Raw genomic sequence first — 12,097 nt, forward strand, 5'->3', positions numbered from 1 at the left:
GCGTAATAAGCCACAAACTTTGTTCGGGGAGCTGACGGCGCTCGATTTCTGAGGGGGTGCGAGTGGGCAAAGCGAGTGATCACCAGAATCGACAATTTGAATTGAATGTGCCACACAATGAGTTGGCAATATGCCCCTATTCTAAACTCAGCCATTAACTAAAACTATGTTCTTGCTCTAAAGTGTCTTACGGAAAGTCAAGCGTTTTATACTGCATTCCCCCTTTTCATGAGTTTACTGGGTGAATAAAGTATTATAGTTATCATTGCAAGACTATTTAAAAAAAATAGAGTTGATTACGCTTATAATTTATATTTTGTATTATGTTTGATTTGATTTGATTTATTGTTTTCTTCTGCATTTATAACATCCGTATATGATACATTTTTCATTGCATTGTTTATCTTTAGCTCAACAGGGCCCTGTTGAAAAAGGGACAGTTTCTCAACATGTTATTTAATAAATAAATGAAATAAAACTCAAATGTAAAACATTATGTCATTTTGGCTCTTCATGAATTAAATCATAGGTTGAGGCTATGGTCTAAGTTCAGAATACAGGCATATGAGTACAAATTTATCTCCCAAAAGGACATGTCATCAGTCTATACCAGAAAGAAATTGGGTTATTGAAAATACATCACAATTACTTTTAAATAAATTTTTAAGAATAGGGGGTTGGAGTCCCTTACAGCTATACGCCAGATGTATTTTTATAAGATAGATAATCACTCGACACTTATTATATCTAATTATGACAACACTCTAGGTTACCTATAATCAGATAACCAGCAATTCATCTCAGATGGGGCCAAAGATCAAAGGGGGGAATGCACTGTGTTTTGTAATAAGTCATTATTTATTTAATGATTTATTCATTAGTTCATTAATTCATTCGGAGTTTAGGATTGGCTTAACATTCGGATATTCCATCTGAGCAATATTTTCGCCGGAGCAAATGCCATGGAACTATTCTATCATTGTTATTAGGTCTTGCGGAAAAGGTATAAGCCATATTCATTAAAATAGACTTTGGCTTTAACATCTTCATAAATTTTAACCACATTTTTTTTTTTTTTGGTTTCTTTTGCTTATCTGCGCTCGAGTGTAATGTCATGTTAAATGCAAGGGGGATCTGGAGTGAACCCCTTCCTCTCCCCCAATTAAAAACCTTCTGGCACAGAGTAGTCACTTTGATCTCTAGTCTGCATATATCTAAACCATGTTTTTGAAAATTCATGATTCCCCTCCTCCCTCTTCAAGCAAAAAACTTTTATGTAGAGCCATGTAATGGGTTGACTGAATTGAATTTCTAATAGCAACTATTGAGAAAAAATGATAAAATCAAATTCAGTTGATGAGCTTAGATTTATTCACATGCATTACAAACGTATTATACACATTGCAACGAACCACCTTCTGTAAATATATATTAGTTTATCTTTACTAGCAAAAATAGATATGAAATGAATCCAATCAAACTAATAAACCTTTTTGTAATCTCAGATTGTACTCAACTGCATGACGAGTGAGTATCAGAATGATACACAAGACTGATTACTATATTTTCCTACATCAATTTCAAGTTTATGATTATCATAAATTAGACACAATTGCAAGCTTTTGTTCATGTTCAAAATTTATGTGACACAGACAGTAATATGCACATTATATTGCCCTTTCCCTCATTTTCGTTCAAAAACCGATGCGATAATAAAATTATAACTGCATGAAGTAAACGTTCAATTTCTTTTTACATTTTATTTCATTGATTAATCATCTGTGACCGTGAAAGTTTCTGAGATAATAATGTACAAGTTAAAAACGAGATTTTTTGTATGAATATATCACTCTTTATTTCAGAACAAAACATTATCATATTCTTTGATTGATCAAATAATTTATACATAGATTCTAGCATCTTCAATATAACCAGACTCGACACACGTGATATCGCATAATTCTATTTCTGTATATTGCGTAATCCATCTACATATTAAATAACATGATGACAACATCAAAATGTTTGCAATAATCGTTCCCTGTGATTTACTAATTCTTATAATCAAACTTAAAAACTCATAATTCTATACGAGCATTGAAACAGACAATAATGGTCATTTCAATAGACATATAATCGTAATTTATACTGACTTTTACTTTTATAGGCCTACGTTAAATTCAAAATATGGACAAGCAGACTGTAAATAAAAACACAACCACACATTCACCCCCCCCCCCCCCATACAAGAGACATCGATCCTGGGGGGAGGCAGGGAGCAAACATACGTTTCACATCTTGAATAATTCATAATATGCAATGTAAATATATTATTTTTTTTAAGCATTGGTAAGCACTATTACATTAAACTTAAAGGTGCTTTCCGCGCAAAAATAATTTGGTGCGCAGGGCGTTCGCATTCTTCTTTATATTACCCTTGCGTGTGCATTCTTTGGCCGGTATTCTCAAAGGAGGTTTAGTTAGCCCGGGTTTAAATTTAAACCATGGACTAATTAGCCCGGGCTAAATTTTCAAAAACTGGTACATGTAACCCGAATCTAAATCGGACTCTGATCTGTCTCCGATGAATTTTTGAGCGGGAAAAAGGGTGAAAAAAAATTGCAACTTCGCATGCGCACGAAAGTTAGTCCATGGACTAAATTTTTTAAACCACCCATGAGAGCTGACTAAAATTGATGACGTAAAACGACGCGTTTAGACCACGGACTAACTAAACCCCCGACTAAATCACCTTTGAGAATACCAAAATTTAGTCCATGGACTAAATCGGAGGTTTAAACCACCGATTTAGTCCATGGACTAACTAAACCTCCTTTGAGAATACCGGCCATAATATCTTTACATTTCTCTTTTTCTAGATTTTCTCGTGTCCACATGATGTCGTGTATAATATTTAATCGTTGAGGTTGATGCTATCGACTCCTTCTGTCATCTCCTGAAACTCCGGTTCTACGTCACTCGGTTCCAGAAGTTCCAACCAATAGGAGAGCTTCTTTGATTTGGTCCAACTGTGACTGTTGTCAAAGCGAGCAACGTCTAAATAGAAAAAAATAGAGACCGAAAATCGTCTAACCGGAGTTAAATCATGAGAAATTGAACAATGTTTTTGTCATATTTACAATTATGTATTACAATGTTTGAAATTTTCAGTAACTTACCGACGTCGATTTTTCTCTACAAGAAAAGAGATTCACCTTTTCTTTTGATATTTTTCCCCATCTCCCGTCTTTTGTTCTTTGTTCTCCCAAATTTTAATTTCGACTGGTGTGATAATGTTGACCATTAATACTGGTGTGTCATATCGATCATTAGTAGAGTGTAATGTACAGGGACAGAGCAAACTCAAGCTTTGAATATCAAGATCCTTGGTCAAACAATATATTCCTAGCATTCTCAAAATTCTGGCTCCATTATTATAAGGCTAAAATGTGTGTGTGATACCTGATCCATCAGTAAATAAAGTAGGCCTATTATGAAGGCCCTAAAATTTCATTGAATGAGAACATGCTATCGTAGAGGGCGTACTTTATAAAATGAAGGTTCAAGTAGATAGGGTTTATTGACAATTCTTTTCATCTAATGCCAATTCGTCCAATTGCCAATTCGTCTAGAAACTATCATTTGGTCTACCATAAGTTCGTCCACTCACCACATGGTCTTCTTTTATTTAGTCTAATGCCATTCCGTCTAATAACCAGTTGGTCCAATAGCAATTTAGTCCATATACCATTTGGTCTAATTGGACTAAGTGTTATGAAAATGAAATGGATATTAGACCAACTGGTTATGAGACGAAATGGTCATAGACATAGAGACGTAGGCGGCGGAAGCGGGGGGGGGGGGGGCGGGGGATCCTGTCCCCCCTAAATTTGAGGTGGGGGCGGACCCCCCTAAAATTTCTGTTGATAACCTTTTTTTTACCGTATAATACCAGGACGTCCATTATTCTCTGATAGTTTGCATGGTCCGTGATGCCGCCCTGAAAGAAAATCTTTGTCAAAATAATTTATGAGTTTAGCACTTACATGTTCCAGGCTCTGCAATCATGATTTCTCCATTCTCTGGGACCATGTGACTGTTATACTTCTCAAGTTTCAAAATGGCCGTCTTCTTTCCTTTACCGCCGTCTACTCGGTCGAATCCGAATTTGATGTCATTACAATCCGTTTGGAACTCATACCTAAATTCAAGAATACAAGGTGCAGTAGATTAAAATTCATTGAAATTTTTAAATCATGGATTATTGCGTATCACAAAGTGACATCCAATTAAACATTGTATTTACTAATCAATGTTGTATTGTATTGTATTGTATTGTATTTATTTTCCATTCATAAAAACATACAAAATACAAACAAAATACATAAGATATAAATACAAAATAAAATGAATACATATGAATGGCTGGATTGCCCATTCAGAGTGGTAATTATTACCACTCTGTTCTGCCTAGGGGTCCAGAATGTAAGAAAATAGGTCAAATTGTATTATAAACATCAGTAACAAGCAGAAAAGAACATTGTTAACAAAATATGAAGTAATGAAAACTAGACAATAGACATGAAACAAAATTTAAAGTTATGAAATTTTAGTTATGAAATGTTCTAATCGGAATCCAGTATGCATACAGTTTCTGTAATTTCTATGTTTCAAGATCAAGGTCAGTTTTGGGTTTCAACTTATCAAGATTAGGACCTCCCTTTTTTTTAAGACCAAAAATAAACGTAAACCTTATTCAATGCAATGCTACAATCATTCCGACGTAACCGACACATGGGGGTCGAAAGTTGCTGGCACTGACTAAATTGTCAATGTTGACTATTTCAGTGCAAACCTTGGTTTTGATTGGCCAAGAAGCAAGAATGGCCGCTGACTGTTACTATGGAATATGTCGGAGGAAGAAAACTTTTCCGCCCTGACAACTTTCATGAAACGGTTCATAGACCGACCAAATCTGTTACTCTATTTCCAATTGGTATGACTATAGATTCCATACTGTCAGGAAACAACCATCAGTTCGATTGTGTGAAAATTTGTTTAAAAAAATATTTAGTTAATATCTTTTAAAGAGATATCGCGCGTACATTTTGTTTAGCTTGTCAAAATTTCCGGACCCCAAATAACTTTTACTTTTGAGTGATGCCCCGCCCCCTTGTAGCTTGTCAAATTGTGAGGACGAAACGCATCCCCTTAAAAAATAAACCTTTAATCGTCGGTTCAACTAAAATGAATAAAAAAAAAATCAATATTTTGTTTACCTCAGGACGCTGTTTGGATTCTTGACTTCATACTTGAATTCGATGACGCCCCCTCGTGACACCTCGTGTGCTGTCAGGGTATGGGGCGGTTCACGATCTTTCAAGTAAAAGGACTTTGGAATTTTGCCACCCACTCGTATCTATACATACAAGCATAATAAGTGGATGATGATAATTAACATAATGATAATGATAAGTAACGTTTCATGGCCCCCAAAATATAGGAAATGATAGTATAGTATATATTTATTTAGATGTCATTTTGCCAGTTGCTAAATATTATTTCTAATTTAGAAAACTATATTTTTGTTGCTAAATTTTCAGTATGAAAATTATAATAGTAAATAAGAAATAATTTGATTGAACATATCACTCTAAAGACTGGGTAAGATGAGTAAAGCGAACCAATTTAACTATCGAAAGAAGGAATTGTATTATGTTTTCCTTTTGAATTTAAATTAATTATTGATAAAAACATTTTAAATTACCAGTGAAGTACACATCTCGTTTCCATCAGGATCTGTCTTAGTTCCTCCCCAGTAAACTGGTAGCTGATCAGCGTCGATATGCTTCAGTAATACCTCCTTCCAATTACCTGCATTAAGCATGTTAAGCGTACATTCGGGTTAACCCCTTTCATATAAGAAAATATTAAAAAACCTGTTCCACTTTGGAAACAACTAAAAGACAGGGAATCTCTTCCTTATTCAATAACCAATTACTTTTATTATAATTTAAGATTCCCTCAAAAAAGTACATCAGGCTGTACATCAGTCTCACTTATTAAAGATTATTAGAAACCCACTTGTTCACTTCAATCCCTCATTTACTTGCCCCCGCTAAAAAGATTGCCTACGACCTTGCCCCATTTATTTTTAATGTAGGCGTAATCATCATTAAACGTATTCATTTTATCTATTATCTTCTATAGGTTTTGACTTACTTCACCACTCTACCTATTATCTCAGGGGTGGCACCTGGGTAAATCAAGACGACCTCAACTGAATAATAGGGGTGTTATATATTGTTAAACAAAACTAAACTATCTTTTATGATGTCCTTTCTATTTTCTCACTTTTCTTCATTTTCCTCTTTTATATTTCTTAACAATTCATAAGAGTTCGTCCCCTTCCTACTTTGGCTCCCAGCACAATTTCAAAATAGGTGTGGGTCTAATGCAGTGTCAATATGCAGCTACCATTATACGACCTCTATCTTTCATTTTTAATCAAAAAGCTTCATATAAAATGAAAAGAAAAAGAAAAGATTCTTACTTCCCAAGACCTGTATTTTCTTTCTGGTATCCTCGCGAAGGAAGGGTTTTACTAGTGAGTAGGAGACCGGGAAGATCTTGGGCGCTCGGATTATGAAGAGACGGTAGATCAATTCTGGATAATGCTGCTCGGCAATCATTGCTGTCTATCAATTTGTAAGAATTATCAAAAATATAAATCATACATAAGATTTCAATATTTTGCACCCGCCAACTTGTAAAAACAAATAGCTGGATGAAAATTGTAAATGTCTCGGAAATGTTTGTAAAATCCTTTAAAAAATGTAGTCTGATGTCTCGAGCCGAGAAAATAACTGGTCTGAAAGAAGAAGTACTTGACAAGTTACACATAGATCATTATTAAGTAAACATAGGCCTACAGCTTGAGCTTTATGTGGTGATCGTGAGTGAAATATTGCTTGAGCAACACAAGGACAAGCTGATATAATGAGATTGGAATAAGCAGGGTAATTATCCCCGGTAATTATATTATGATGATATAGATACATCCATTCTATAGTACAGCTAGGTCGTTTTCCTTTTCTCTATACGTCATCCACTTCGATTCCCACTTTGTTTGCTTTCTTTTCTTATTTCTTTCTTCTGTATTGAACAAAATGCGGCTTCATACCTAGTATCTAAAAAGCCAAACTCCCCCTAAATTGCCAACAGAGCAGGTAGGATGGGACCATAGTGGGCTCTCCATACGTCAATGATTTAAGTTTCACTCCGATTGATACACATCAAAGATTTATCAAACAAAAAAGCCTAAGCCCGTAACACTTGCCTTGATAAACATATCAATACCAGGTTTCCATACATGGTGTACACCGAGATTCTCCATGTCAAAGATCATCAAAGATCCCTCAGTATGCTTGAGCCCTTTCTGTTAATGAACATAAGAATGATGGTCATGGTCATGACTGAGGACAAAAAATAGACCAAACACCTTTAAGATAAAGATTGCTTTGCTATTTGACCTATAATTGAAAAGGGGACAACAATATTAAAAATAAAAAGAGTGGGGGGGGGATCATCGCTATTTTTTACACGTCACCCCCCCCCCATGGATTCGCGCCTGTCTTGCATGATGGGCAATAAAGTTATCTCATACCTCTTCAGTAAAGCGCCGATGATTCCTGATCTGGAATTCTATAGCATGTGTATATGTCTTCAGGATGTCACTTGCCTTGGCTGAAAATAAGACACCTTCAATATAAACAGAAATATACTCTTTATGATATGTGCTCAAAGAGAAAGAGGGAGAAAAAAAAGACAGGGCAAGCGAGAAATATATAGATATATAGAGAGGGGGAAGGGGGCAGAAAATTCTACTGCAATATGGTGTATTATATCAGAGCGCTTTCTTTTTTAAAAGGGGCACGATTTTCGGGTTGATAAAATATGAGTATAATTAGATAAACTGTAGATTTAGCAATAGCTTAATAAATTAGACCTACTTTGATATTAACCTGTCTTCATAACTGTATTTTATTTGGCAGATATCGATAATATTTGATAATTGCATGTTAGATTTATCTATTTCTTGCGCGATACAATATGTTTGATGATCGAAATTGCTATAATTGCATACCTTTGGGATCGAAATTTCCAACAGGTGATATGTAGACTGCATGGCCTTCCTTGTCCAGTCCACATACTCCGCCACACCAGTATTTCTCAAATACCTCAAATATGCATAAAATTTGGTGGCAATACTAATTAAATAATTCATCAATCAATCAAACAATAAATGTAAGATTTTCTTCATTTTAATTCGCGTATTATTATTTTTCCATAATTCATCTATTTATTCATTTATCCATCTATTAAAAATATTTAATTACTGATTAATCGTTCATTTCGATTAAAAAAAACACGATATTTCTACCCACAGGCTACAAATGATTTCATATAATAATACTTGTTTGTCCTTTTGTTTTATTTTTCAACATGCAAAACATTATACTCACTGACAGAAAGTAGCGTTACATTTGCAGGTAATGAAACATAAGCAAAATATGTTTGAAGCGCAGAGTCCGTTCAATAACATTGTAGGTAAGTTAATCGTTTAAGTGATCTGTGAATTTATCATATTATGAAAATCAATAGTTCCTAACAAATAAGGTAGTTTAGTTCTTAATCTACAAGAAAAACTGGAATACATGCAATGAATGTGGCATGATAAATATTTACCTTAGGAATCGTGTACCAGTCCAGTATAGTACTGACTTTATTTTCCTCCCTCCACTTGATGTCCTACAAAAATAATTAGTAAGCTCAAGTTAGAATTTATTTGACAAAAAGAAAAATGAAAGATACCACAAAATAAATTGGACTTAATCTGCCAGTCCAAGATTAGACCAGGGTGATAAGAATCGGCTAAAACTTAAAAACAATTTTAAAAAATCTCTTGAGGAACACAAACTTTGATAATGGCCAACATTAGTTAGCTCTCCAATTTCATGGATTTTATTTCATATCTTTAAAAAAAAACACACAAACAAATCAATGTAGAAAAAAATATACAAAGTAAAAGGCATCAATGTAAGAAACAAAGCAAAATGATTCCTATTCTGTTCCGACGAAGATGACTTTCAAAATTAGTCATAATGATAAGAATAGCTGGATTTATATAGCGCTCTTTCCAGAATTATAGATAGCATAACTATCATTAACCCGCCTTTAGCACGGGCTGCCACTTATTCAGCAGAACTCATTACATTCAAAGTGGAATAGTTTTGTCAGGTAGCCATTCACCTAACCAGAGTTGAGTGCAACATAATGTGGATGAAATTCTTGCTGAAGGAGAACTCGCCATTTTGGGGATTCGACCCCACGACCCTGTGTTTGAAAGACGAGAGTCAGAACCACTACAGACCAAGACCACAGTAGTCACAGTTACAGGTCAAGGCAAGGGCTACTCACCATACTCTGACATTATGTCACAGTCATACCACTGACATCGACTCCAGACCTAGCAATACTATACGTTATTACCAATGACATATACCATCGGTCGGTTTGGAGTAGGATTCATCGATGTGACTTTGTATCTTGACTTACCATTCTAAACATCTTTTCTGTTCTCTTCAGGTCAAATCTTCTTGCTGTAAGATGATTTAGAATATGAAACATGGAAAAGTTAGTGTTATAATCAGTCTGAGTTCTATTAAATTACTTAATTTCTCACATAGAACTTTGATGATATATATATATGTATTATATATCATCAAAGTTCTATGTGAGAAATTAAGTAATTTAGGTAATTTACATTTAATGGTTCATCAAGATGGATACATGGTAGAGGGTTGGTGTACATATGTATAAGGGAGGTGGGAGGCAGGGGCGGATCCAGCTTTCGCCAATAGGGGGGGGGGGCCGAAAAATATTTTCATCAACATTTTTCTCGATTGGCCGCTATAATCTGATTTTTTTTTGGGGGGGGGGGTTCAGGGGGTAGTCCTAACTAGAGACTGAAGTTTTAAGTATATGTTAGTTTTTATTGTTATAAACAAGATAAGGTATCTCATGTGGTCTTAATATATAATGCGAGCGCGAAGCGCGAGCTCAAATTCTTTGATATTTTATGTCCTTAGACCTGAAGATTCTGAGGAGATTTTATAATCATGTAAAAGATAAGTATCCAACTAAACAATGCGAGCGCGAAGCGCGAGCCGAAATTTTATCATAGTAACGTGAAAAGGGACTCAATTAGGACTGTTTTTAGTGATAAATGAAGAGGATACAAGTATCACCAATTAAATAATGAGAGTGCGAAGCGCGAGCTCAAAATTTTTGATATTCCGACCTGAAAACTGGACAGTCTAAGCGCGTTTTTATTTAAATACAGATAAAGCTGTGTGTCTCAAACAATTAAATGCGAGCGCGAAGCAAAAGCTCAATTTTTTTATATACTGACATGATAAAGGAGCATTTTGACAAATTTTGGTAAGAATTTCCAAAGAGGATAGGTAACTCACAAATCAAACAATGGGAGCGCGCAGCGCGAGCTGAAAATTTTGATATAAACAATTTGTGTAAAACAAAGTAATTAAAGCTTGATGTGCGAGCTAAAATATTGTGTGCAAATTGATTTCAGATCTGGATATATAAGTGTTATTTAATCCTCTTGAATGGGATTCATTGGCACAGGCAATGCGAGCGCGAGCGAAATTTTTTATATAAAGTTCTTTTTCCAATTCTTCCCCTCACCCTTTTCTTGTTTCCTTTCGGGGTCGGGCCGGCCGTTGCGAGGTTGTAAATTACACATCCTGGGTATGATACCTCTTTCCTACTTTTCTTTAGTGTTTTTCCTATAGTACACTTTTTCTGCAGGTTGACAAAAAATAGGGGGGGGGGCCGGGGCCGGCTCGGCCCCCTCCTGGATCCGCGCCTGGGAGGGGTCAACTTGTTACCAGCCTCAGGATAATAACTACCCTGATTACTATTACTGAAAATCAGTAATTTGATTAATATTATATAATTATATGGAACAGGGCTTTGCATGGTGAGATGGATGGGACTGGTGGGGGAAATTAACTTACCCCGAAGAAATTTCAGGAGTTTGACATCGTCATGTTCTGGCTTCAGAACGTCTGAAACATTCTCTTTGAACTGTTTGAAGAGAAAATATGTGGCTAATCAATCCAAGGTATTTTTCTTTATCAATAATTATAATCAATAAATTTTCAGATGTTCTAAGATCTATATTAACACAGACAAATGAAATATTTTAAATGGTTTTATTTGATTTAAAGACTACTCATTTTACATACATTGTTACCTAAGTGAATGAAGTAAAAAAGTATGAATAAAAATAGGATTAAGCGAAAATGCTATAAATTAATAGATTTATAAGTAAAAAGCAAAATTGTTATGGGGTTGTTTGCAGAATACTACTTCAAAAGCTAGTTTAGTAATGAAATCATTTTAGAAGAAACATAAAGTGCCATAATAAAAGGGATATAGTCTGCAATCTCAGCTTTTGATCGGTATACATCTCCTCAGTTATTGACATAAATTGATCGAAATGTCGTGATTAATGATATAAAAAAAGAAAAAGCTAACAAGATTTTGATGATGACAAAATGGTATATGTTTACAAACTAGTCTGGTATTCATTTAAAACAGAAGCATACCTTTCTCAGCTTTTCCTTCTGGCTGTCTGAAAGGTTACCTGGGAAACCGCTCATGTTGATGAAAATACCGTATACTATACGAGGATTGGGTGTAATATACGTCCTTCGAAAAATTTCAAAAATTCTCCTGTAGGCCTAGTGGTATAGTTTTCACTACCAATAGACAAATTCTGGTTTAAAAACAACAATCCGGTATCGTTAAAGATGAATATTTACAAAGAGGTAGTACCAAGGCCTCATTTCACAAAAAGGATATATTTAAATGCAACACAATAAATAAAAATCCTGTCCGATTTAATACGTGCCGCAGAATAGTTGAATTTCAAATTACGTTTGATATCTTTGACTTGGTTCCACTCGGAGGTGTGTCGCGATAAAGGGTTTGATATCTTACAATATCACGC

The 12,097-nt window shown here is 34.9% G+C and overlaps 1 protein-coding gene across 2 annotated transcripts; it reads right to left on the reverse strand.

Annotated features, from left to right (window-relative positions):
• Window positions 1-2,100: 2,100 nt before the first annotated feature.
• LOC129275720 (SEC14-like protein 2) lies at window positions 2,101-12,097 on the reverse strand. Of its 2 annotated transcripts, XR_010295650.1 has the most exons (13): window positions 11,694-12,097; window positions 11,100-11,169; window positions 9,619-9,662; window positions 8,749-8,811; window positions 8,147-8,240; window positions 7,667-7,761; window positions 7,340-7,438; window positions 6,554-6,698; window positions 5,768-5,874; window positions 5,280-5,419; window positions 4,047-4,201; window positions 2,850-3,057; window positions 2,101-2,450 (listed from the first exon to the last, which is right to left on the reverse strand). XR_010295650.1 is itself a non-coding variant. In XM_064109167.1 (12 exons), the coding sequence occupies exons 1-12, from the start codon at window positions 11,745-11,747 to the stop codon at window positions 2,915-2,917; spliced, it is 1,209 nt and encodes a 402-aa protein (XP_063965237.1). In that variant the 5' UTR covers window positions 11,748-12,095; the 3' UTR covers window positions 2,826-2,914. The 2 variants fall into 2 exon arrangements, 1 of the variants encoding a protein (XP_063965237.1); XM_064109167.1 differs by lacking the exon at window positions 2,101-2,450 and having other exon boundaries at window positions 2,826-3,057; window positions 11,694-12,095.

Source organism: Lytechinus pictus, chromosome 2 (genome assembly GCF_037042905.1).
Source record: "Lytechinus pictus isolate F3 Inbred chromosome 2, Lp3.0, whole genome shotgun sequence".
Taxonomy (NCBI): domain Eukaryota; kingdom Metazoa; phylum Echinodermata; class Echinoidea; order Temnopleuroida; family Toxopneustidae; genus Lytechinus; species Lytechinus pictus.